Raw genomic sequence first — 23,493 nt, 5'->3', positions numbered from 1 at the left:
CCAGGTTTCCTCACGATGTTTTCCTTCACCGTCCCGTCAATGGCGTCTAAATACTGTTAGAAAGTACATATGACTATGAAAAATCAAATTGGTACTTACCAGGTTTCGAACCCGCGCCCTCACGCATGAGGCGGTCCTTTAACCTCCAGGCCACCACGACTTCTTAAAATGGTAAATATTGCTCTTAATCAAATACCTTTATAATTTGACAAGTCACACTACTAATATCAATTTTTTTCAATGCCTTATCATCTAATTAGGGTTCCCAAGAGATTTATTCGTTACCATTTTTTCTTTCAACTATATCATATAAACAGTAGTAACAAAATTTACGTATAGAGGTTAAAAATAAAACACTTTGAACAAATGAAAACAGCTTTAATTCCGCTGGTATTTTAAGATTTTTCATAATGCACATGAAAGAAACGCCACATTAAGTATTTTAAGTCACATTTGTTGGTAGTCACATGTTTTGTTCGCAGTCGCATATCATGTACGGGTATTAGAAGAGAAATACAATATCTTACTTAGGACATTTCTTTATTGCCTTGAATGTTGATTCAGTTAAAAAAAAAACCAGCAAATATGTCAAGCCAGAGAGAATATAACGATTATCTCTTGAAATTAATTTTAGAATATTTGCCAATATTTATAATTTTTTAATCTAGAGTTATTTTACGGTGCAATGTGTAATTTATTAAGAAAAAAAAAATCTAAATAAATCTATTTGGTAACAAATGATTCGTTAACTTTCTTTTCTATCTAGCTAAACACACAAATTGACGCCACTACAATTTAGTATTAAATTATTAAAAAATTATAATTACAAATGGATGGTGATATACAACATATGCGAATGATGTTAACAAAACAGGAAAAAAATGTATAAACATCTTACAGCGCCATCTGTCGTGTGCTAAGCGTTGATAGACTACATACTTTCACATACGCTATGAACATACAGAACTTTACAAAGGCTAGAACATAAAAAATATAAAATTCCAAATACTTAAAAAATGAAAAAAAAAAAAATAATTCAACACGAATTTTCAGGAACTAGTTATTTAAAATTCATTTAAACGAATCCAAACTAAAATGTCTACAGAACATTCTGGATTCCAAAATATAAAAGCCCCTATATTACCCTATTAATTTAGCTATTAACTATAGTCCATACTAAAAACTATCATCAGATAAATAACGCGTTACAATTAATGTCAGACGAACGCTTCACGCAATTCCGCGTTTTGGGGCACAGTTTTATTGCAACGGATATGTGCCACTGTAGTCTATGAAGGCATCTCATTTGTCCAGCAAAATATTATACCAAACTAGTGAATATCATCGGGTGTACTATATCCTTTCACACTATACCATCAACTAAAAGCGGAAAAGAAGTACCGAGCAATGTTAACAAACAGACAAAGACACTAACTTGTACTATATAGTTCACAGATTACGGGAGATTGATTCTTTGAAGGCACTAAACAATAAGCATGTAATTTGAAAAGTCAACATATACAGATCGAGACGAGAAATTAATTAAAAACTGTCGTTACCCGCTAAAAAATAATCAAATAAGTGACATAACCTATTACAGAGACGAATCACAACAATCTGTTGTAATAAATACAAGTATCACGACACTAGCTCTCACTACTGACAGTGTTGCCATCTTTAACATTATATTTCACTGTACTCTGCCACTAGCAGCCAGTTGCCTGCCCGGTTAAGTCTGAAAGACACTAGAATTAAATATACCTGCATTCCATGTAGACCAAACTACAAAAAAACCATTAGTGTGAAGCGTCATAAAAATTAATATAATGCGGACGGAGGGATTAAAGAAAGAAGTTAAATTAAACAGACCGTGTAACTCGATAGGTCCACAACTTAGACACCCTCCATACAATTTGTTTATAACCTAGCTGTTAATTAGAATTAATCGTTTTTTTTTTAAAGAAACATGTTCATATGCAAAAGTAGTAAAGTCGCCGTCCGTTAGCGGCGCGTTCAAAACAAATGTATGAAAATCATTCCGACACTGAGCTGATGTTACCATGTTGGCTGCCGAGTTGTTTAGTGTTGATCCATCTGAAACATATTTAATGTTGTTTGTATGTGGAGAAAATAACAGCTGTATTTAGAACATAAGTCAGTTTTAAAATGACGTTTAGAGACCATGGCGTTACGTTGACGTTTAGAAACTCGAATATTTGCATACAAATTGTTTTTCCATGATAAATTTTAAAATTTTCGTGATTATTAATTCAGGAGTCAACAAAATTAGTTTTATGACAAATATTATAACAATTAGTATTATAACAATAGTTTCTTGTACAGAACATATATATGTAATACAAATATTTTCACCTGTTCCTGTCCATTTGTCTCCTGGGATTTCATAACATCAGGCAGGTCCGGGGGAGACGAGTACGGAGTCAGTTCTAGAGCCTCAAATTCACCATTCTCTTTCCTAATGAAAAATAAGACATGATAAAAATTATTCTACAATTTTGTTAGACGACAGACATGTTATTTAATCAATTTTAGTATTAGTAACTAAAGGCAAAATCTGTAGATAATGTTAATCAAAGATAAGTTACTGCAACAGTGTCATAGAAATCAATGAACATGCAGTGAAGATAAGTTTTATCTTATCTACAGAACAATTTTCACTTCAATTAAATATAAAATAATTGTGTGTTGCGTATACGAATTAAAATTTATAAAAATATATACGTTTTATTTATTGAAAAATAAAAATTACGAGATTATAAATATTAAAAATTATATCTTATTTTGAACTTCTACAAAATTACCATTTCTAAGACAAATGAATCCATGTCTTTGAAATAATCAATAATGAAATTTATTAGTGTATCAAATTACCATGTTTTATGTGTACTACTCTCTAACATACAAAGTACAAACAGTCCGTAGAATGACTTGGTAATAACAAATTACAACGACTACAATAAATTTCACAAAACCACATACATTCCGAAGCCCGATGATATGTAAGTTGTATTCAATGCAAAGCCTCTGTTGTATTTAATTTACCTTAAAGCAAGTCCAATTGGTGCCGGGCATTGAGCTTTGGCAGTGGCTGAAGTAAGACCGTACTCTGCCAGAGTTTTGTCATCGTCCATGAGCTGACTATCCTTGTTAAAAAGCATTTGACTCGGAGGAGCTACTTTCAAGATGCCTGTAAATTATTTATGATTTATGATAACTTATTTAACACTGAATTACTTCAGATATAAAAGCTACACATATTCTTGAATATTTAAAAAAAAATAACATTACTTAAAGCAAAATTTTTAACCTTAATTATATAATAACATCTGAAATAAATAATGATATGTGTTTAAAGTGAGTTAATCAAGTTTTAGTAAATACAGTATATTGCATATGAAATAGAGAAGTGATATATCTATTTTTAATATAAAGAGATTATATTAGTTCAAAGCCACAGAGGAGTTTCTTTAATTAGTATCCTGAAGAAGTGTTTATTTTATTTTAATAAAACAGATATTGGCAAATAGCAAAGTTTTCATTAAATTTTATAACATCTTTGTTGTCTGGTTATTGACCTTATGTGTCATATGGAATTGAGAACAAAGGTCACAATTTTTAATATCATGTAAATATCTTGATAAGGTCGGATATAATATTGCTGTAAAAACAATAATAACTGCACTCTACAGACGGACATTATTATGTGACTAAAAATAGAATTTTCGGACATTGCACAAATCCTACATACCCTCTATCATTTTCTTCAATTCCAAAACAGTTGTTGTATCTTTGGCATCCGTAAAGATGGTAAGTTTTTTTCGCCTAATCATAAGAAAGACATCCTAAAACAAAATTTTCTTTGAGGTTACGTCTATAAGAGTTAAATGTACACACTGTTTGGTAAATATAAATTTGGAAAAGCAATAATTACGAGCGTGGAATATAAAAACCTTACCATTTTGATATTATAATTAAAAAAAACTATAAACTATTAGTTAATTTATACAAAAAAACGCTTAAAGGCGTACTACAAAAGTACGAAGCGAAATTAAATATTGAATGACAACTAACTGCACAGACTGCAAAAATAGATGTTTTTCTTTGGCGATGACTAATCGCAATATTATATTTTATACATTCAAATTTAGAGTTTCTCTAAAATATAAAATCAATAATTATTATAGTATTATCTCAATATCTGATTAAGTTTATAATTTGTGAAATATATTTTATAATTTTATAATGAAATAAAACTGAATAACCGATGGAGCACTAATTGAACGCTAATACTTTTTATTGTGCTTCTACCTGTCAATCAGCGTCTTCCCTTCGTTCGAATACTTCCTTTTATAAGTCAAATACTTACAAAAAATAATTTTAAACTTTTACAATAAAAAATATTTACAAAATGTATATAAATATTTTTAACTCTAATGCTGTTTTTTCTTATCTTATAAATTACATACATTAAATTTAAAGAGGTTAAAATATCAGGTTTTAAATGTATAAGTCACCGTCTGACATTAGAATTTAGAACGTACTCTTAAGTTTTAGTCCGCTTTTCGTATATTTGTTAAAAATGTTATGTTTATATACTGCTGAACGTAAATATTTATTTGTAAACATTAATGTTATAGGCATATTTCTCTATAATAAAAATTCTGACATGTAAGGACGCCTGAATAGCGTAAATATAATATGTCATAACCTAAATATAAGTTGCAAAAATGAATACCCAAGTTTGTGTAAATTGTTACAATAAAAAGGCTGTTAATTCGACGGACAACCGTTTAGTAACGGAGAGTTGCGGTCATGTTAAGTGTATGGATTGTCTTCTGCAAGAAAAATCAGGTTGTGTCGCCTGTAAGCAGAACGTTAGTGAGCCTGAAACAATCGAGAGTTCAGAACAGAATCCTCCGCTGACGCCGGTTGAAAGCTACGAAGAACCAGCAGCCTGTGAAGATGCTTCTAACGAGGATAACGCAAACATTGTAGACCCCAATTCTAAGAAAAAATTAGAAATCTCTCACATTAGGATAGAAATGGGTAATGTTTGTATTTTTATAACAAAGCATTGTTATAATCTTTCTCACTTATTACATTAACTCCATCTTCACCCTAAAAAGACTCTATCATTACTTAATTCAACACATTTGTTTTAGAATACATAAATAAGACATACATGGTCAGAATTTCATTTGTATATATTGCATTATGTTAGTATGAACACATAATTACCAAATTGTCCCCTTTTATGTACAGTTTAAGTGAAATTCATTATAGCAAATAGCATGATATTCTCAATTCATTTATTTCAGATGGTGATAGAAAGTGTTATACATGTACAGTGTGCAAGAAAAAATTTTATGCTCGAAGCCAGGTGTCATATCATGCTTACTGCAACGGTCAGAAAAAACCATACAATTGTCAACTTTGTAAGCAGGTGTGTACATAAAGAATAGTTTGTATATAACAATTAGTTGATAATTAAAAAAACCTTTTCTATGACTTTTTATATTTGTCAAAATATGTGCGTATCTAAGTTTAGATGTATGGATGTTTGGGACTTGTTCATGCATAAACGATTTAACAGATTTTGTTTAGACTTATGTTTATGTAGATGTCGGAATAAGACATTTGTCATTATGCTGGGATTCCACTTAGTTACTGCAGGCATAACAATATATCGTGTATGACATTGCATGACATGGTCTATGTGTTGCTAATATTTCTTTCTGAGCCCAATTTTAGGCAAAAACTAATATAGGATGAATAATTTCAGAGCTTTGCATCCCTATCACATTATAAATACCACACTCGAGTGCACAGCCAGGAACGTTCTTACGGCTGTGATGTATGCGGAGCAGGCTTCTATCAGATGTCAAAGCTGAAGAGGCACAAGTTGAAACATACCAGTTAGTAGTAACTCTGTTTATAATTTATTTAACATTAAGATATTATTAGAATTATGTGAAAAGATTTTTTAGTTAGTTTTTTATGTGTGAAGCTTATCAGTTCATTATATATGTATGTATATTATTTCTACAAATAATAGCACATTTATCACAGACTAACAAAATTTTTAGTTATTCTTGTAATTTTATAAAAATGTGAATATTTGTAATTTGTTTTCATTTTTAAACTATGTTATATTGCTTTGATTATGTGCCTATGTAACAAGTAACTCATATTATCTGAGATTTTAACGAACAGTGCATATATAAATGTGTTTGTATAGTCAATATAAATTTTATTTTGCTCACATCTTTTCACTGTAAGTAAACTAGTTGTATTCTGATAGCCCAAGTTAGGTAAACACAAAAATAATTGATTTTAATGCCTTTATAATTCACAGAAGAGAAGAATTTCTCGTGCAGCGAGTGCAATAAAGCATTCAACAACATGTCCTCGCTGAGAAAACATGCTCGAACACACACCGAGGAACGACCGTACTCGTGTAACACATGCGGCAGGCGATTCAGAGACAGCTCCAACTATAAGAAACATGTCGATAAACACAGTCAGTACTTTTATTATATTATATAATAGTTATATTATCAAAGTTGGATGAATTTAGCTAAAAACAGATCATATTATTCGGCTAAAAATATTAATTTATTAAAACTTCTAGTGTTTATGTCCTAGGGTCGAACTTTTTTTAGCTGTGTCGACAGTTTCGTTGATACAAATGTATTATTTTTTATAATTTCAATTCCTAATTGTTTTACAAATTTGTTGTAATATGGTTTGTATATAATATCATTTGATTCAGTATTTTTTTTACAAAAACTGGGTAGAGTTTGACTATTATTTGCCTGAAGTTAGGTGGAAATTAAGCTGTAGGTGGCGATCGCAATATCACAGTGACAGCATGTTCACTCTTGCCTTGATAGCACTAAACTTGTGAGTGACGGAAAACAATGACATAAGTTATTTCTTCCAATGCTACCTTGTGTAAATGAGGATGAGTATAATTTCGTCAGGATGCAAAATGCTAGAAAATATGGAGTTCCAGCATACATTTAGTTGTCCTTTGAACAGGAATGTAGGAGTCTGCAATTCTTGTGAACACTCACAAACGCTTCATCTATAGAATACCAAAGGCTGACTCCTTAAGCCTGGCTGACTAGATGGGTTTTAACCAAACGGCGTCACTGTTTAACCAAGAAACTTTTTTGCGCGTCTCCTGAAAGTGTCTAAAACCCAAAGGTGATTTTTCAACACCAGGCCAAATGTGACAGTAGATTTCAACACGCGATTGGACCTGTATTATATAGTACTGCTTTCTCCTTTCACGTATTTGCTAATATCCAATTAGATTTGGCCAGAGGAATTTGTGAGGACTGACAGAGGTTTTTCCTTTTTCTAGGAACCAGAAATCTCAACTGCCGAAACACTGAGTAGAAAATGATTAATTTGGTCGAGATAAGAGTTTTGTTAAATTTTCTCCTTTTGGAACTTTTATCTATCGGTTTCGAGCATCTATACACGGAAGATAAAGCTGACTATTTTTGCTTTTCAGCCGTGTACCGTAAACGAGCTTACCGACCTATTAGTACGTTGGTGTAGGAAATAGTTTTTCATTTCTGACATATCACAACCGTTATAGCCTGCTTCTGTACATGTCGACTTAAAATGATTGATTAACAGATATTAATATATTTTCCTAACCGTAGTAATATATTTATTTAGAGAAACCATGCAAGTCGTGTGGAATGGAGCTTCAGGCGTCTGGTGTTCATCGCTGCGAAGGTCCTGGTAGTGGTAGTCCTGGTGGTAGGGGGAATGGTGGTGGGCCCACCACGGGGGGGCCTCGCGCTCACGCCTGCCCCCGCTGCAGGAAGGCCTTCCACTCCCGGAAGGACATGAGACGACACGCAGCCATTCACTCAGGTAACAAACAGTGAATTATTTATTCCTATCATTGGAAGCATTTCATTACAAGTAGTGGAAATAAAAACCGAGTTTATTTCGCGACAGCGTGTCAGTTAGATGAAAATTGTTTCTTTAATTGGTCTAATGAACTCATTCGATTCCAGATTCTAAACCGTTCCGCTGCAAAGCCTGCCCTGACGAGCGACGTTTCAGACGCAAAGATAATTTAGAGCGGCACATCCGCAATGCACACCCTAACTGCGCCCCCGCCACAGCTCTGGAATGCGATCTGACCGCCCTCCAGAGCGTAGCCCACCACGCCTATGAAATACACGAGAAGATACGCCTAGAAATTCTCAACCCATTACCGCCTCTACCTCAGGAAGTCATCCAGAAACACATAGACGTCGAGGTCGTTGACAAAAAGTCGATCATAGAGGCGAACAACGCCAGGGAGAGCGTCATAGTCGAGAAGAAACCCGAGGAGAAGAAGGTCGTTACTCCAGAGAACGAATATGTCCATAAAATAAGGAAAGCCATAATACCTCTACCGCCCATAGACCAGGAGAAGTTCAGGAGCGTTCAGAGAGGATTGTTACCGGACAGCGTGGCCGCAGCACCCATCAAGAATATGGAGATATACAAGAAGATACTGTACGAGAAGATAGAGAAGGACTCGGCCGAGGTCATACAGAACCCCAAGATGCATTGGAGGAGGAAGATGGAACAGGATAGCAATTAGTGAGTCAGTAGGGTACTACACATAATACTACACATTATACTACACATAAAACGTGGACTTAAACAGTCCCCTGTATACACAGTGAATAACAGTCTTATTGGATATTATAAATTGAATCAGCTAAACATTGTAAAAAAGACTATAAGATTGACGTATGAGGATGCGAGTGAAGGCATACGTTCTGTCAAACAAAATATTTATAGAGAGGATGTGTGAAAGAACATTTACACGAACAGATCACTGTTCACTGTGTAGTTTTGGAGATCGTCTATAAAAATAATTTAATGTTTCAGGTGAAAATGTTAAGGCTGATTTGGATGGCGAAGCGATCCCGACTGCTGATGTTTAGAACGATTTACTTTTATACAATATACAAAACCGTAATGTCGATAGATTAGGTTATACGATGAACTGACGCTCGGCGCCAAGGGTCGCTGGCCGCCGATGTTGGCGACCGTGGATATGTAGGGAGCGCTATTCGATAACGGACTTAGGATTACACATGTTTATTATCATTGTCAGTTCTTACAAATGTTCAATAGATCCCGTCTAACGCGGCGACGTTATCATAATGCTATTGTAATGTTTGTAAGAAGATGACGACCTGGTGAGTGATTGAGATACGTGCCTCTAAGTCATTGAAATGAACGATATTTATTCTGTAAGTTTTGATACTTGAGCTAGAAATTATTGAAGGTTAGTCGTAATTTGCGTCCAAGACGTTTAGATGATAGCCGATTGTTACTTTCATTATTATTATATTTTTTGGCCACAGTCTAAAATTTTTCGCCGGCTCCAGGGACGGAAACCTTTTTCATTGATCTCTATATATATGATTATTAATGGACATTGTCACATGTATTATTTCGTCGTTACTCGATGGCTGGGCCATTCGTGGATACTTTATGTACTTTTAAGTCATTAAAGGAAATCGTAATTATTGGTGATAGTTATCGTTGTATTATAACGTATTGGTAAATTGATTATTGAGATGAAATCCAGCGGACGTTCCTCGCTACCAGTTACCGTTTATTATTCGTACAAATTATGTGTAACTGTAATATTTAAAACGTAACGTTTAAAAACTGAGCCGGGCTGAGTTGGCGCAGACTCTGAATAGCGTCACAATGTACGTGGCTTTATTGTCTCCTGTATCGGATAACTCGATGGCACAATATATCTGGACATATGGAATAAAAGATTAATCGACACGAGTGGGATACGAACCCGTCGCGGCTAGGATATCATATTACAGGCGTATCGAAATTTGAACTATAGTGTCCCTACTCAAGTCGATGTATTTGGCATCTACGTATAGTACTGTCGTGTTTTTTTTTCTATAATTTTTATATTAAAATATCTGAAATAAACCGTACTTTGATCGAGCTTGGTCTGCCAAAAAAAAAAAAATTAATTGTGATACATATATACATTGGATACGTTCAAAATTATTTTAGTATGTAGTGATGACTGATTGTGATCTCGAGATTGATCTCAAAGTTTATTTAAGAGCTTAATACAACAGCATTATTCCATATATTATTGTCGCGAAGCAAAACGACTTTTCTCTATTCTTAAAGTCATTTTAATGCAACATTAAAAGTGTCGAAGTTTAAGCTAAACTATTTTTGACACACGGATGTGTCGCGGAACCCACCGTGTCAGACAGTGAAAAATCACTCATATTTTTACTTCTAACATAATGGTGTATAGTTTTACATAACATATTGTTAATTTTTGTATTTATAGCGAATGTCCTGTTCGTTGTAACATGCAATACTTTGATACGAATAAAATGAATTTATAAATATCTATTTTATTTTTTGTCTGTGTTCATCTAAGATTTATCAGTGTATTCCCACCTTAACCTTGCTTATTATCACTCGGCAGTTTATATATTTTAAAATATGCGGAGGTCACCGGCAATTGGGCGTTCGCCAGTTATTCTTTATAAAGTATAGGAAATTAACAGAGATGTATTGTGTCTGAACTGGTGTGATATGTATTTTTTGCTGCTAATAAATTAGTATTTTAAACAAAAGACAATATAGTCTTGCATAGGAGATTCTTTTTACGTGAAAAGAATTTCAAGGTGCTTTTTAAGGAGTATTTTTCACATGAACTATTATAAATATCAGTCCTGCCCTGGTGTATCCAAGATCGATGAGCTGAAGAGTCATGTAAGCTAGACCGGCTTATTGTCAGGGTTGCGTTTATATTTAGCGGTGTCACGGAGTAGAATTTTAATATATATTATATAATTTACTTTAAGCATTTCTAATAATAACTATACATTTTAGCACGAATTTTTTGTTTTGTATTTTTGATCAATGGAAGATAATATGATCGATGAGGTAAGACGTCTGTATGAAGATGGTAATTGGAGGACTATTGTGAGAACGTACCGGGAACATCCGGGAAGAAACAGATTGTTATGGGTTTATCCGACGGAAGAAAACTTTGTGTTTATAAAAAAATATATGGACGAGTCGAAGTGCGCTAATATTTTAAGCATCGGCTGTGGGTGTGGCCTTCTCGAGTGGATGATCATAGCGGCGACTGGTATACAAACAATCAAACTTTATATTTGTGAATCTCTCGACCTATAGTGTATATTTGTTGAGTTTTTAGGACTCCAGGTGTATGGTTTGGAAGTAGATGGCGCTTGGTGGCAAAGCAAATACGCCCCTCCTACTTTTATACCCCTCCTCTTCACTCCAACCAAATTAGACGAAGACGCCAGAAGACTGCTACAAAGGAGAGACACGGCTTTATTGTTCTGCTACTTTAATAACGGACCAGCCTTCGAGCAATATTTAAAGGAATATCTGGGTGGAATTGTCATAATAATTGGACCGGAAGGTAAAGGAGTACATACTGACCCCAAACCGTTTGGAGACATGCCCTCCGATTGGACCTTGGACGTGCATCAGGAGGTTGGCGACACGAAGGATTTTATAGCTATATATCGTAGAGCAAGCGATTAAGTGACTGAAGTGAAAAAAAAATTATTGCAAACCCGAAGAATCCCCACAAATGTGTTTCTAAACTTCAAAAAACTAAGTTAAAAATATTGGGGAATAACGACAGCTGATTACAAGATTTCGTCCGTCATTTAATGTAATGGATATAACAAAAACAGCAACAAATTATTGGAGTGTTATTATTGATTATCTATTTAAAAAAAAACTATATTTTTATATTTAATAATGTATTAATTTTTCATGAGCTCTATATTTTTAACGTTAATTTTATTCGTCGAGGGTCTGACCGATGTGTTCATCATGGGGTCTTTTTTGCCTTGAATGAAATTGGCGCTCTCACTGGCGGCTTCCACCTGGACGACCTCCAAATTATCCTTCTGGTTTATGATCGGCACTTCCGTCACCATCCTATTGATCTCGTTAACCGGCACCTCGGCCATGTTCGATGGGAGGTCGTTTTCGAGGAAGTGGAAATCGTTTTGCATCAGATAAAGCGACTCCAGAGAGAAGTTCATGTCGAAGCGATTCAATAGTTTGTTGTCGTCGGAATTGTCATCTATCTCTATGACGTCGTTCTGCTGGTTGGAGACCTCGGAGAGTACTACGGTGGACAGGTCCAGGTGAGCCGGATACTGTTCTGGTATGATGTTGTCTATCATGTACTGGTCTATTATCGGCGGGTTGGCGGCCGTGCTGGTGATGGCCATGTTGTAGAACGCGTCCGATTTCACCTCGTTCTTTATCTCGCTCATGTTTTTGTGTATGTCCTCTAGCGGAGGCGACGCTTTATATTCCCTGCTTATGGCCGGGTTGTTCAGTAGGTTCGCGTTGCACATCCTCTCCAAGCTCGGCGACTGTGTGTTCTGTTTGATGGTTGCTTCTATTTTGATGTAGCTCGGGTCGTTGTTCTGCACCTTCTGCGGCGGCGGGATCATGGACAGCGTGTTTGCGTTCATCTGTTGATTGAACGAGAAGATCTGAGGGTTGTCGTTGATTTCGTTGTCGACCGGAGTCGTCGCTGATTCCACCATCATGCTGTCTTGAGGGTATGTCATGATAGTGTTGGGGGACTCGCTTAAAGTCGGCTCCGGTTGCAGTTGCATAAACTGGGTGGTTATTAAGTTGTTGAATGTGACCGGACCGCTTAAACCGAACCTCTCGTTATCTTCCAGCCGCTTGAAGGCCATTTTCTGTTGTGAATGAAACATGTTCACCTGATCGGGCCCCTTCAATATTAAATTGCTTTTGACGGATATTTTAGGTTTTTTTCTTGGCATTCCGTCTATTTCGTTGGGTATATCGAAAGGCGAATTACTCGACGACGGAACGGGAAGGATCTGCATCGGTTTTATTATAGGTCCGGTGGCTTTAGAGACGGGAAGGGAAATTTTATCCACCGGTTTTAGGGTTATGTTGTTGCGTACTGAAATCGGCGCCGGAGGCAATCGTATGGGAAAATTGTTCATGATATTATTGCTTATACTGTTGATTATAGGGGAATGGCTCGAAGTGACTATGCTGTTAGCTAATAATCCCTGATCGTGGCTGACTGATGGATTTAAAAAATGCAGATTGTTTTGCGGAGTTTCGTACGACATTTGTAAGGGATGTTGCGAACTGTACTGATGTCTGTCTTGTATGGTGTAACCTTCGGGCATGAGGTAATCCGAGTTATTGTCCTCTTTGCTCAAGTCTGTGACAACTTCGCTGTTAAAATTGGACTGCTGAGTATCACTGGATGTCGTAGTGCAGTAGTTTTTGGGGTACTCCTGAGGGACGGTTTCCGGTAAGCTATCACAGTCATAAACTTCTATCGGCATATTGTCTGATGAATTTTTATCCTCTTTCTTTTCATCGGCTTCTTTAGTCACATTGCTTTTCTCCGTATCCTCGCTGGGTATGGTCCAACTACGTTTCTTGTTCTTCACGCTCTTAGCTATGTCGATGAGAAGTTTAATGCCTTCTTTGTCCCTGTGCGTCGTCAGGTGCACAACGTAGTTATTTCTGCTGACGGACTTGAAGCTGCAGAACGGACAGCAGTGGACATCGCCGAGGTTCATGTTGGGATGTTTGGATATCATGTGGGAGGCGAAGGCGGTAGACTGTATGGCGCTATAGGGACAGTATTTACATTTGTAAACACCCTCGTTGGAGTGCTTCAACTTGTGCCGTCTGAGCGAGTTGTGATCGCGCGTGCAATAGTCGCATTGATCACACGCATATGGCTTATCACCTGGAAAGGAAATTTATTATATACTTGTAAGTATTGTGCCACTGTTTGAACGTAACTCTGGATGAAGATCAGCAAACGTCCTATACTTTAACGAAATCTAAGACTTCCGCGAGTTTTATTCGTTTAAATGAAACTAATATTTTTCGGATATACTACGCGTGCTTTCTTTTTGTCAAACCTACACACTTAGCATTCACATCTCGTCTGCCCGTGATCACGGTTGCTGAAAGTAACCGAAACGTCGGGAGTATATAGTTTTAACAAAAAATAAAGCACGCGTAGTATATCCAAAGATATTAGTTTAATTTAAGTTCTATACTTTGATACTTTATAGCGGTGTTTGTAGTTTCCCTTTATCTATAAAAGCGAGAAAATTATACGGTTTACAAAATATACCACCGACGCTATGTAGAAGGGATCTTATTAAATGTTAATAGTGTTAGTGCAATTCATATATACATCTATTTTACATACATTCGAATTTTCAACGGGAATCTTATGTGGTTCCGCTGATGGGCCAGAACAAGGAGTACCACAAAAATTATTATAATATACATAAAAACGTCTTAGAAATTAAACTAACAAACTGTGCATCTTCACCTGTGTGTAGTCTGAGGTGTAGTTTGAGCTCGCATTTCCTAGCGGCCATGTAACTGCAATGACCACATTTGAAAGGTCTTAATTTGTCATGTACAGCTGCCATGTGTTCTCTCAAGTGGCGTTCCAGGTTGAACTCACGCTGGCAGATCTGGCACTGATGGATGACATTACACTTATGAATCATGCGGTGCTTGGACAACTGGTTCGAGGTTTTAAATTTCTTCTGACATATTGAACCTGCATGGAAACATTGCATTTGAATTAGAACTTACCGCTGCGTCCCTTCTATGAACAAAAAAAAGAGTCTTGTCTTTGGTCTTGTCTCTGTTTCTGTTTCATGAAAACTTTATAATACTTATACATATTACTATAAATACTTATTTAAAACTAAAGCAATGTGAAGCCAATACTGGACATTAAATTCCCATAGGAAATATAGAATTGCCTTTGTAAAGCGTGTACATTGTGATGTCACTGAGGAATCGGGTTTAGGAGCTGTTCATATTGATGAATTTTAACTTTACTTACATGTATACGACCTATTCTTTCCATGGCATTTTGTGTGTACATTGATCAGTATGTGGCGCTTATAGTTTTTGTAACCGCATATAGTACAGGTAGGCAGTTCGAGGTCTATGGCATGTATCTTCCACAGATGCATGTGTAGTTGGTGAACCCAGGAATACTTCTTGGTGCACTCTGGACATTGCAGTTTTCCATTTTGATGACACTTCCTATGATAGGCCAAATTGTTAGGGTCTTTTAGACGAACAACACAGTTTGATATTGAGCACAAAGTGCCTTTTTCCTCCGGGTTATTAGTGTATGTTGATTTTCTAGTACTTTCTGTTATTGTTGACGATATATGTGAAGAGTCAGCTTCTTTGTGTGGCGATGGGTTTATATCACCGACGGGTATACGAGGCTGGACTGAAGATATTAAATCAGGTGTCACACTCGTTACTGGAATTAAATTACAAGTAGAACTTGATACTCCGTGATTAGAAACATTAACATATTGTGTAGACACATCATTTGTATACACAATATTGATACTGGCTTCCTGGATGACCTCCTTGGGGTCAACTTTTTCAAAATTAGGTGTGCTCATCTTGTTTAACTCCTCCACAGATATAAATGAAACGCCCTTTGGAAGTTGATCATTATTTACATTGAGTCTGTCCGGTACGATTTCTATTACTTGAGGTATTTTCATTTCGGATATGTTGGATTGGGACTGTATTAGTGGGTTATTTGAAACTACTTCTTTCTTGAGTTTAGCATTTTTGAGAGCAATCTGGACCAAACTTTTGACCATTTTTTTAACATCCTTGATACCCATTTTATGATGATTTCGAAGGTGGGTTCTGAGAGTTTCTTCTGCTTCGAAAACACTCGTGCACCCAGGACATGTAATCTGTATGTTGTCTGCTAGACCATTTTTTTTTGCTAAATCAGGATGGGCAGTGAATAAATGAAATTTAATATCGTCTTCTGCAAGGGCCATATAAGGACAGGCTTCACATTTAAAAAAAGGTGTCGATCCGACGGATTTCTCTTCATAAGACATCACTTTTTCCTTTAGTTGTGATATTGATGAATTTACTTTTCCTGACCCATTTTCACCTGCTGTCATGTTTATGTTCATCGTTTAGTATTTATAATATAAGTTACTTTAAATCAGTGTTGAGATTATAGAAAATGATACTTTTATTTATAAAAATATTTATTTTTATTCATCGTTTTGCTGGCTCCTGCTGTAAATATTAATATTTGTTAAGAAATGACTTATGACAGTTAAGTGACATAAGACATTGAGAGGCTAAAATTTAATTATAATTTTATGGTAATGAACATAACTTTCACTATAATAATGATTTTAAAACATATCTTTTTATTACCTAATGGAATTTTATTAATTTAACCTTTTTAATTTTTTTTGTCAAAGATTAGCTGGATTTTTGTTTATCTGTGAGGTAGGGCATTTGACATTTCGGTTGTGAGAAGTGACGTTTTCGGTCAACGTTTTGCATGGTTATTGGCCGGTGTAAGCTAAGGTGGATTAAAGTAAAATATTAAATTATAATACAAAATGAGTGTAAGTTCTACTTGTTTGTTCTCTTTTTGTATATTAATCGACTTTTAATAAGTTTTTTTTACTTCTAGTTGGAAATTGAATCTATGGTGCGTTATGCCTCGCCTATTAATCCAGCGGTATTTCCACATCTTACTATGCTTCTGCTGGGCATAGGCATATTCTTTACTGCCTGGTTCTTTGTCTACGAAGTCACAAGTACGAAGGTATCCAGGCATCTCTTTAAAGAACTACTATTAGCTCTCGTAGCCGCGCTGTTCTCTGGTTTTGGAATATTGTTTCTCCTGTTGTGGGTGGGCATTTATGTGTAATAGATAATAAGACCTAGCATATCATTCCTTATTATTGAAACTTGTATATTATAAGATAAAATAAATTTACATTTCAAATTGTATCATGTTTATTTACCATCCAGTTTTATATACAAACAATGAAACCAAAAACGCTTTGGAATACCTATGTTAACAACTCTAGAGGGAAAAAACCAATCTGAGAATAAGAAAATATTTCTAGGAAGTTAATCTGATAAAGATTTATGGTGATAGTCATAGCTAATAATTTCTAATTAATTACCTTAAAAGAATTTGGTGTCATGTTATATTTCAAAGTTGTGAATTAGTGAATATTACACATTGATTTAAACGGCTCAGAGATCAAGAGAATATAAAAAATTGAGTTAGAAATATTTAGAGAGATTTTATATCTATGTGATGACATGTGTGTGCTTGAGAGGGAAGAAAATGAAGCAGAGTACCTAAATTATAAAAAGGAACATCTGCCGAGATAAGGCAATGAAGGGTCTGGTGTGGTTTTCATTGATAAATCCACCAATTAGATGGAAGTCCACATCCTATTTAGGCCAATAGGAGATATGATCACAGTTTTTTTTAGCCAGATTTTATACAGTATTACAAGTGTGTAATACATTCTCATTATTGTTGAATTAATAAAGTTTTAAATTCACTACCCATATAGGAACACTTGCATTTAAAACAACAAATGATTTAAACTTACTAATAATATAAATGCAGAAGATTGTAAGGATGTATGTACATTTATGTTTTTTCATCAAAAAATTAACACATTTTGATTAATCTTTAGAGAAATTTGGCTTAGACATAATTTATACTGCAATCCCGCGTAGTTAACGCAGGACCAAGTCATAACAGTTACATTATGTATATGAAGTCACGTGACAGACTATAGATGTCGCTGTCTGTTAATTACTAGTTACTACTCTGCCACATCTTAAAATTTCAATGTTTATCTCAGCCTAATTGCGAGGGTTCAAAACCTAGTATTTTATTAAAATGAATCCACATCGACTAATCTATTCATAACAATGGAATATGAATAATAAACATTTTAAAGTAAATTTTTATTGTGACTACAGAAAAATAACAAAGATAGAGCAGTCGACATGTTGCCATCAATGTTCCTTTTATATAAAATGCTGTGATGCTGTGTGTAATATTTATACACTGTGACATTGTTGGAAACATTCACAATCTTATCTTAAATTTAATATAAACTTAATAACTTAAACTTCCACATAAATACAAGAACCTTTATTGACACTGAATATATTTTGACTGTCTCAGAGACTCTCTTTAGATATTTCTGATAGAGACTGAAGTCCGAAAGACAGTTGTTCCTGTTTTCGTTTCTGTTGCTTACGGAACGCTTCGTCTAGAAGAACAGTTTCGTGCATTTGTTGCGCCGTCCATGCCTCCATACGGTCCCGCAGAGTGGGATTCGACATTAAATATTTACTGCAGATTATAAGAAAATGTAATAAATTGTAACAAATTTTAATAATACTACTATACTTTTATACTCTATATTATTATTACTGAAAATGTGCAGCGTCCAGACGATACAGCTGTGATATCTCTATGGCGACGACGGTAACAATACGTTTATTGTCTTTCATGAGAAGAGCCACTCCACCAAAGTGCTCCCCGTCTTCCATGTGACATATCTAGTTAAGACCGGAAAAACTAAAGTCGTGTACATGAGTGAGGAATGTAAATGTTTTAATGCGTGGTACACATTATATGTATCTTGTAAAGATCACTCAATATTATCGATATAAATTCACCACATTGTTTTTATGATTTCTAGATGAGCTTTAGTTACCATCGAAAAAATAAAATAAATAATAACCTCAGCGCCTTTCAAAGAGTAGACAGCGACGGTTCCATAACCAATAAAGTATAAACAGTCTCCGAAGTCACCAGCTCGAACAACTAGATCGTTAGCCAGGTACACCTCAGGCTTGAGGTGGCTCAGTAATATTCCAATCACTTCCGCTGGCATACCATCAAGCAGCTTTACCTTCTTCACAAATTTGTGATACGTGTGCAGTATTACTTCGTAGCGAAGTTGCTCTGATGATATAATTTAAAAAAATCTATTGGTATTAGTATCGTTTAGTTGTATTTTATAACGTAATTATTAAAAGCACTGTTGGTTCACCTAGAGAAATTAATAAGTTTGTAAGTGAATAAAAAAATCTGGATTATACAATACGTGGTAACGATTGTTTTATATGTTATTATTTCAAGAAAAAAGGCCGCTGTAATATTTTAATAGCATAAGAATATTGTCTGGTTACATGTACGTAAATACAATAATAACCTGATAAACTCTCGAACACATTGTCTTCCTTATAGTAGTGTTCTGAAAATTTATGAGAGAAGAATATACGCACTCGTTTCCTTAAAGGCTTCGGGAATTGTTTGTGTCGCATGTAAGCCTGTTGAGAATTAAATGAGGAAAATATTTTCATTGATAGATATTGGACTGATGATTAATTATTTTAGTTTTATTTATTTCTAAGCAACAAGACTATAAATATAAATAGGGTTTGTTTTGTTGTTGTATGATATTTATACCGAATTTTGGTGAGGAGGCATCTATTTGATGATGTTGATGATAATTTCTACTATACGGTTGGTATAGTGGTTGTTGTTGAGGATAAAGCTAGTTTTCTAGAAATCGTAGGGGGATACGATGCTTTCTTATTCGTTGCTAACAAGCAACGATAAAGTACATAGCATCATAAGTATCAGTACAATGACATCCTATTGTGTTATTTAATTCTTACTAGTTTTTAAATTAATTTTATTATTATTGTGGTTAAGAACCGTTTCACGTTTTTACCTCAACTTGATTTATCAATCCGTAATAACGTACTTTTGAGTTGTACGCCGTTATGTAAATGTTTAAAATGAGGACTGTAACAAAGAGGTTGTAAGTTACTAAAAAATAATTATCTACTTAAAAACCGTTTTTTTTTCGAATATAAAAGAAATATATAGGTTAGAAGACTAAAACTTTAGATGGTGATACTTTTTAAATAGTTTTTTATTTTTCAAATATTTATTTTTAAACAAGCATAGTTTAAAAAATTTAAATATATTTTTTAGTTACCTGTGGAATATATCATGAACATGGCCGCGTACAGCGTAATAAACGAATGCATTATATACTCGTCTGGATTGTAAAACTTGTACATAGACATACTCGTACCTAGATGATAGGTATATTGTATTCCTCATAAACATTTATTTATATATATCGCTAAATGAGAAGTTCGGAAACGATTTATTTTAATTATAATATGACTATATATTTCAGTGTAAAGCCTTAAAAGCTAGGATGAATATCAAATTTTTTTTTCAATGTACAAATGCAGATTGCAACAGATAAATATTTTTAGAATAAGAAATGCTTATTTAATTAATTAATGATGTTCCAGTGTAGGATCATAAGTGTATATTTAGGTTATTGGAATTCTCTCTACAAGTTTGCACTGTCAAAGTAGACACAGACATATTAAAGTTTTTTATACCTATCTCTGTTGATACAACAGACATAATAAGAAAATATGTCTTAATGAAAATGTGGAAGCTGTTTGTTTGTTTGTTCTGTTTGAGTGTGCAAACTTTAGGTAAAGGCCTAGGTTTGGGAGTACTTTATACGTAACACTGATTCACTTACCAAAAAACGAAGATAGACTAAGGAACAGAGCCTTGTGATATCTGTATGATTCCGGAAATTTTGATAAATCACCGTCCGTGGAGTTCAAAAAAAAGGCGTTATATCCTTTAGCCATTTGACCATCCCCTAAAAAAATATACTATTATTCATTAACCTAATTACTTATTTTTAAAACTTGATACTCTTATTGAAAAGTTTACGGCAAATCATACTCCTATATGTAGTCTTGAACATGGATGTCTAACAACTGTAGAACTAAGTAGATACCAAACTTACAATAATAGGCGAAAATGGGCGCGCTGTAGACAATACAACATGACCAATGCATAGTGACAAGGAATAACAGAAGGTGATGAACCGTGTGACGCATTATATAATATTCTGATAAAACCTACAGAAAAATAAGTTCATAAATATAATTTGATTACGGATACCGTTCAGGAACGAAGCTCGTGTGACGCTCGTTCCATTCAAAGCGCATATCACAAAACAACTTTTAATAGTTTTCCTAACGTAATTTCGTCGTCCAAAAAATGTCTTTAACAAGCTCATTATTATATTTTATGGTATTTAAACTTTTCGTTCTAAAATTAGAAATCAACATATTAGAAAATGCTCGAATAGAATAATGAGTTTGTTAAAGACATTTTTTGGGCGAAAGGGAACAAAAGCGATATTTACATGATTTGAAAAGGTTTTATATTAATTAAATGGGGTGCACAAAAATAACTTACTTTTGTTATAGTCACGACGTCATTCAAAGCTTTCCGAAGTCTAGTTGCTCTCAAGATGGGCAGCACGTGAGCGAATAGAATATATCGACTTTTTTCAAATTTGAGGTAAAGCATAACGTACGCGATCGGAAGACATGATATTAGGTCGATCAGGAACCAACACCGAAGATATTGGCTAAGAAAAAAACTATGAATGTTCACTATGTTGATAACAAAATATTTGATTCATTTTTAAAATACTCACCTGATACGAAAGAATTAATGAATGAAAGAAATTTAAGAAAACATACTTTGTGTTATTGTTTGCATTCAATTAGTTCAGTGTCGACCGTTCTCATTAATTCTAGTACTATCTACTACTATCATCAACTTCTAGCGGAAAATTCAAATATTAATTAATTTCGAAAACAGTTTTGGATTAGATTAGATCTTTGACAAAATCTTAACATATAATTGGCTTACGCAGCAATTCTTCGCCTGTCGAACACGACGTTTGCAAAATATTCTTCTTTGAAACCAACGTTAAACTTCATGAAGATATCGAAGAAGCAAATGCCGTGAAGGCCGAGAAGAACCTCGTCAAGCCAGTGCATTGACGGCTGGACAGGTTCCAGAATATAACACAGACGGAAGGTAGACACAATCATGTGCATTAAGTTCACTATAGCTATTGTACTGTTCCAATACAAACTGAAAGAGTTGTTGGAGAAAAGGCAAAATCATAAAATGTTATGTTTATTCTGTGATGTAAATAAGGTCAGATCAAATGGTAATAGAGAATAATCGGTTAAAGATAATTCAAGAAGCGTTATTCGATTCGGACTGTCGAGATTTTAAGTACGTTTGTGACGTCAAAGTTTGCAGATAAGAATTAAAGATAATTAGACTAGATAGATGAGGTAGTTATGAACAAAAACCACACGCTGCTTATAAAAGCTTCAAAGGATGTAACCCAATGTAGATTTTGTATTAACTATTTAGTAATTATTGAAAAAAGCACTTCATAGGTCTGTGTATGGATTAAACTTCCAAAAAATGTTAACCTAATTTGGCTGAATGGATGAATTATGTAATTTCCGCCTTCGAGGATCTGGCGCTGCTGTTCGGCCACAACAGTGGAGTAGCTGCGGAAGTGCTCAAAGGTGTCGGGGTGCCCGAATGATACGAGGGACAGTTTTTTCAAGAAACGCTTCAACCTCGACCATAAGGCACCTTTCTTTGGTAGGAAGCTGCTCGAATCTGAGGAGATTAAAAACGGATTTATAATTTGCTTTGGCGTCTTGGAGGTATAACAAAGGGATTATTGCTATGAACCCTTGCAAGGATGTCCACTCGAGTTGCTCTAATAAATATAATGATAGAAATATAATAATAATATGTTTTGTAGGTAATAGTCCTTACTCACTTTTTGTTCTCGAGCCACGACTATGCATTCATCATGCTAAACACGGAGAGTTTCCAGTACAGTTACCCGAAGATTAATAGTCACAATACAAACGGAGCGTTAATAGTTTTCTATAAATCTTAGCATATTATAGTATTGAAGTTGGTTATTAAATGAGAAACGAGAAACGCTTCGTATGTAGTGTGATGGGGTAAATTGAAAATTCTATGTATACAGTTGCTGATTTATATGCTTACCTTGATCATTAGGTATAATATTATTTTAACACGTTGATTAATGAAAGAAATACTGGGAACTGTATATGTTGGACTATGCAAAATCGTTTTGCGAATAATACGTTGTGTAAATATATAAATATACAAACGTCAGATATTTAAATAGTACATATACTTACCAAGTCCCAACGAACATTTGTGATTAGACAGTGACATTATAGTCATAGTGAAGAAAAACGTGTTTTTTGGAACAGGATTAGAAAAATCTATAAGGAAACGCCAATAACTCAAAGAATAGAATAGAATTGGTATAGTTATCAGGGATATTTAATGTTCCTAATACGTCTAGTTGACAAATTGATGGCTACGGTATTGATTCAATTGTTTAAAGTCGAAAAACATTGAGGAAGGTTTCTTATAAATTAAATCTCAATTTTATTTCACGGATTACTTCTGTTGTTTCACAAGACCCTTTAGGAGAAAATTATTTTTTTTATTAATATAATAACAAGAATGGTTATTTATTGCACTGGTTTAAACTTTACACCAATTCGGACATTTAAATGAATGCGATTATAAATTCA

General features: G+C 34.5%; 6 protein-coding genes across 7 annotated transcripts; 3 read left to right on the top strand and 3 right to left on the bottom strand.

The window, feature by feature from the left end:
* Positions 1-357: 357 nt before the first annotated feature.
* LOC116769002 (elongin-B) lies at positions 358-4,123 on the bottom strand. The gene is made up of 5 exons (XM_032659973.2): positions 3,977-4,123; positions 3,770-3,863; positions 3,064-3,208; positions 2,374-2,476; positions 358-2,094 (listed from the first exon to the last, which is right to left on the bottom strand). The coding sequence occupies exons 1-5, from the start codon at positions 3,977-3,979 to the stop codon at positions 2,080-2,082; spliced, it is 360 nt and encodes a 119-aa protein (XP_032515864.1). The 5' UTR covers positions 3,980-4,123; the 3' UTR covers positions 358-2,079.
* A 420-nt stretch (positions 4,124-4,543) lies between these two features.
* Positions 4,544-10,446, top strand: LOC116769068 (GDNF-inducible zinc finger protein 1). 2 transcript variants are annotated; one of them, XM_061528026.1, is made up of 7 exons: positions 4,544-5,067; positions 5,340-5,464; positions 5,804-5,936; positions 6,377-6,541; positions 7,714-7,914; positions 8,061-8,645; positions 8,932-10,446. In XM_061528026.1, exons 1-6 carry the CDS (start codon positions 4,749-4,751, stop codon positions 8,636-8,638), a joined length of 1,521 nt encoding a protein of 506 aa, XP_061384010.1. In that variant the 5' UTR covers positions 4,544-4,748; the 3' UTR covers positions 8,639-8,645; positions 8,932-10,446. The 2 variants fall into 2 exon arrangements, with proteins under 2 accessions (XP_061384010.1, XP_032515937.1); XM_032660046.2 differs by having other exon boundaries at positions 4,545-5,067; positions 8,061-8,637.
* Positions 10,447-10,820: 374 nt separating this feature from the next.
* On the top strand, positions 10,821-11,790 carry LOC116769067 (uncharacterized). Its single transcript, XM_032660044.2, has 2 exons — positions 10,821-11,200; positions 11,270-11,790. Exons 1-2 carry the CDS (start codon positions 10,969-10,971, stop codon positions 11,623-11,625), a joined length of 588 nt encoding a protein of 195 aa, XP_032515935.2. The 5' UTR covers positions 10,821-10,968; the 3' UTR covers positions 11,626-11,790.
* Positions 11,791-11,832: 42 nt separating this feature from the next.
* LOC116768992 (zinc finger protein 236-like) lies at positions 11,833-16,236 on the bottom strand. The gene is made up of 3 exons (XM_032659951.2): positions 14,984-16,236; positions 14,456-14,692; positions 11,833-13,855 (listed from the first exon to the last, which is right to left on the bottom strand). Exons 1-3 carry the CDS (start codon positions 16,101-16,103, stop codon positions 11,853-11,855), a joined length of 3,360 nt encoding a protein of 1,119 aa, XP_032515842.2. The 5' UTR covers positions 16,104-16,236; the 3' UTR covers positions 11,833-11,852.
* A 160-nt stretch (positions 16,237-16,396) lies between these two features.
* On the top strand, positions 16,397-16,942 carry LOC116768978 (transmembrane protein 258). The gene is made up of 2 exons (XM_032659915.2): positions 16,397-16,553; positions 16,622-16,942. Exons 1-2 carry the CDS (start codon positions 16,548-16,550, stop codon positions 16,859-16,861), a joined length of 246 nt encoding a protein of 81 aa, XP_032515806.1. The 5' UTR covers positions 16,397-16,547; the 3' UTR covers positions 16,862-16,942.
* A 971-nt stretch (positions 16,943-17,913) lies between these two features.
* Positions 17,914-23,432, bottom strand: LOC116768974 (potassium/sodium hyperpolarization-activated cyclic nucleotide-gated channel 3-like). The gene is made up of 12 exons (XM_061528173.1): positions 23,089-23,432; positions 22,333-22,528; positions 21,752-21,979; positions 21,290-21,464; positions 20,832-20,946; positions 20,556-20,681; positions 19,986-20,084; positions 19,716-19,789; positions 19,191-19,308; positions 18,717-18,940; positions 18,404-18,531; positions 17,914-18,322 (listed from the first exon to the last, which is right to left on the bottom strand). The coding sequence occupies exons 1-12, from the start codon at positions 23,132-23,134 to the stop codon at positions 18,148-18,150; spliced, it is 1,704 nt and encodes a 567-aa protein (XP_061384157.1). The 5' UTR covers positions 23,135-23,432; the 3' UTR covers positions 17,914-18,147.
* Positions 23,433-23,493: the final 61 nt, after the last annotated feature.

This window comes from Danaus plexippus, chromosome 5 (genome assembly GCF_018135715.1).
Source record: "Danaus plexippus chromosome 5, MEX_DaPlex, whole genome shotgun sequence".
Lineage (NCBI taxonomy): Eukaryota > Metazoa > Arthropoda > Insecta > Lepidoptera > Nymphalidae > Danaus > Danaus plexippus.
This window is presented reverse-complemented; position numbering and strand designations above follow the sequence as displayed.

Coding starts and splice junctions, on each gene's coding strand:
- LOC116769068 (XM_061528026.1), top strand. CDS start 4,749: ATGAATACCCAAGTTTGTGTAAATTGTTACAATAAAAAGGCTGTTAAT. Junction 5,068..5,339: donor TCACATTAGGATAGAAATGG/GTAATGTTTGTA, acceptor CATTTATTTCAG/ATGGTGATAGAAAGTGTTAT. Junction 5,465..5,803: donor ATTGTCAACTTTGTAAGCAG/GTGTGTACATAA, acceptor GAATAATTTCAG/AGCTTTGCATCCCTATCACA.
- LOC116768992 (XM_032659951.2), bottom strand. CDS start 16,103: ATGAACATAAACATGACAGCAGGTGAAAATGGGTCAGGAAAAGTAAAT. Junction 14,693..14,983: donor AAAGAATAGGTCGTATACAT/GTAAGTAAAGTT, acceptor GTTTCCATGCAG/GTTCAATATGTCAGAAGAAA. Junction 13,856..14,455: donor ACACCTCAGACTACACACAG/GTGAAGATGCAC, acceptor TTTCCTTTCCAG/GTGATAAGCCATATGCGTGT.
- LOC116768974 (XM_061528173.1), bottom strand. CDS start 23,134: ATGACTATAATGTCACTGTCTAATCACAAATGTTCGTTGGGACTTG. Junction 22,529..23,088: donor CAAATGTTCGTTGGGACTTG/GTAAGTATATGT, acceptor TAATCTCCTCAG/ATTCGAGCAGCTTCCTACCA. Junction 21,465..21,751: donor GACAGGCGAAGAATTGCTGC/GTAAGCCAATTA, acceptor TTTTTTTCTTAG/CCAATATCTTCGGTGTTGGT.
- LOC116769067 (XM_032660044.2), top strand. CDS start 10,969: ATGGAAGATAATATGATCGATGAGGTAAGACGTCTGTATGAAGATGGT. Junction 11,201..11,269: donor GATGATCATAGCGGCGACTG/GTATACAAACAA, acceptor TTGAGTTTTTAG/GACTCCAGGTGTATGGTTTG.
- LOC116769002 (XM_032659973.2), bottom strand. Junction 3,209..3,769: donor ATTGAAGAAAATGATAGAGG/GTATGTAGGATT, acceptor AATAATTTACAG/GCATCTTGAAAGTAGCTCCT. Junction 2,477..3,063: donor CCAATTGGACTTGCTTTAAG/GTAAATTAAATA, acceptor ATTTTTCATTAG/GAAAGAGAATGGTGAATTTG.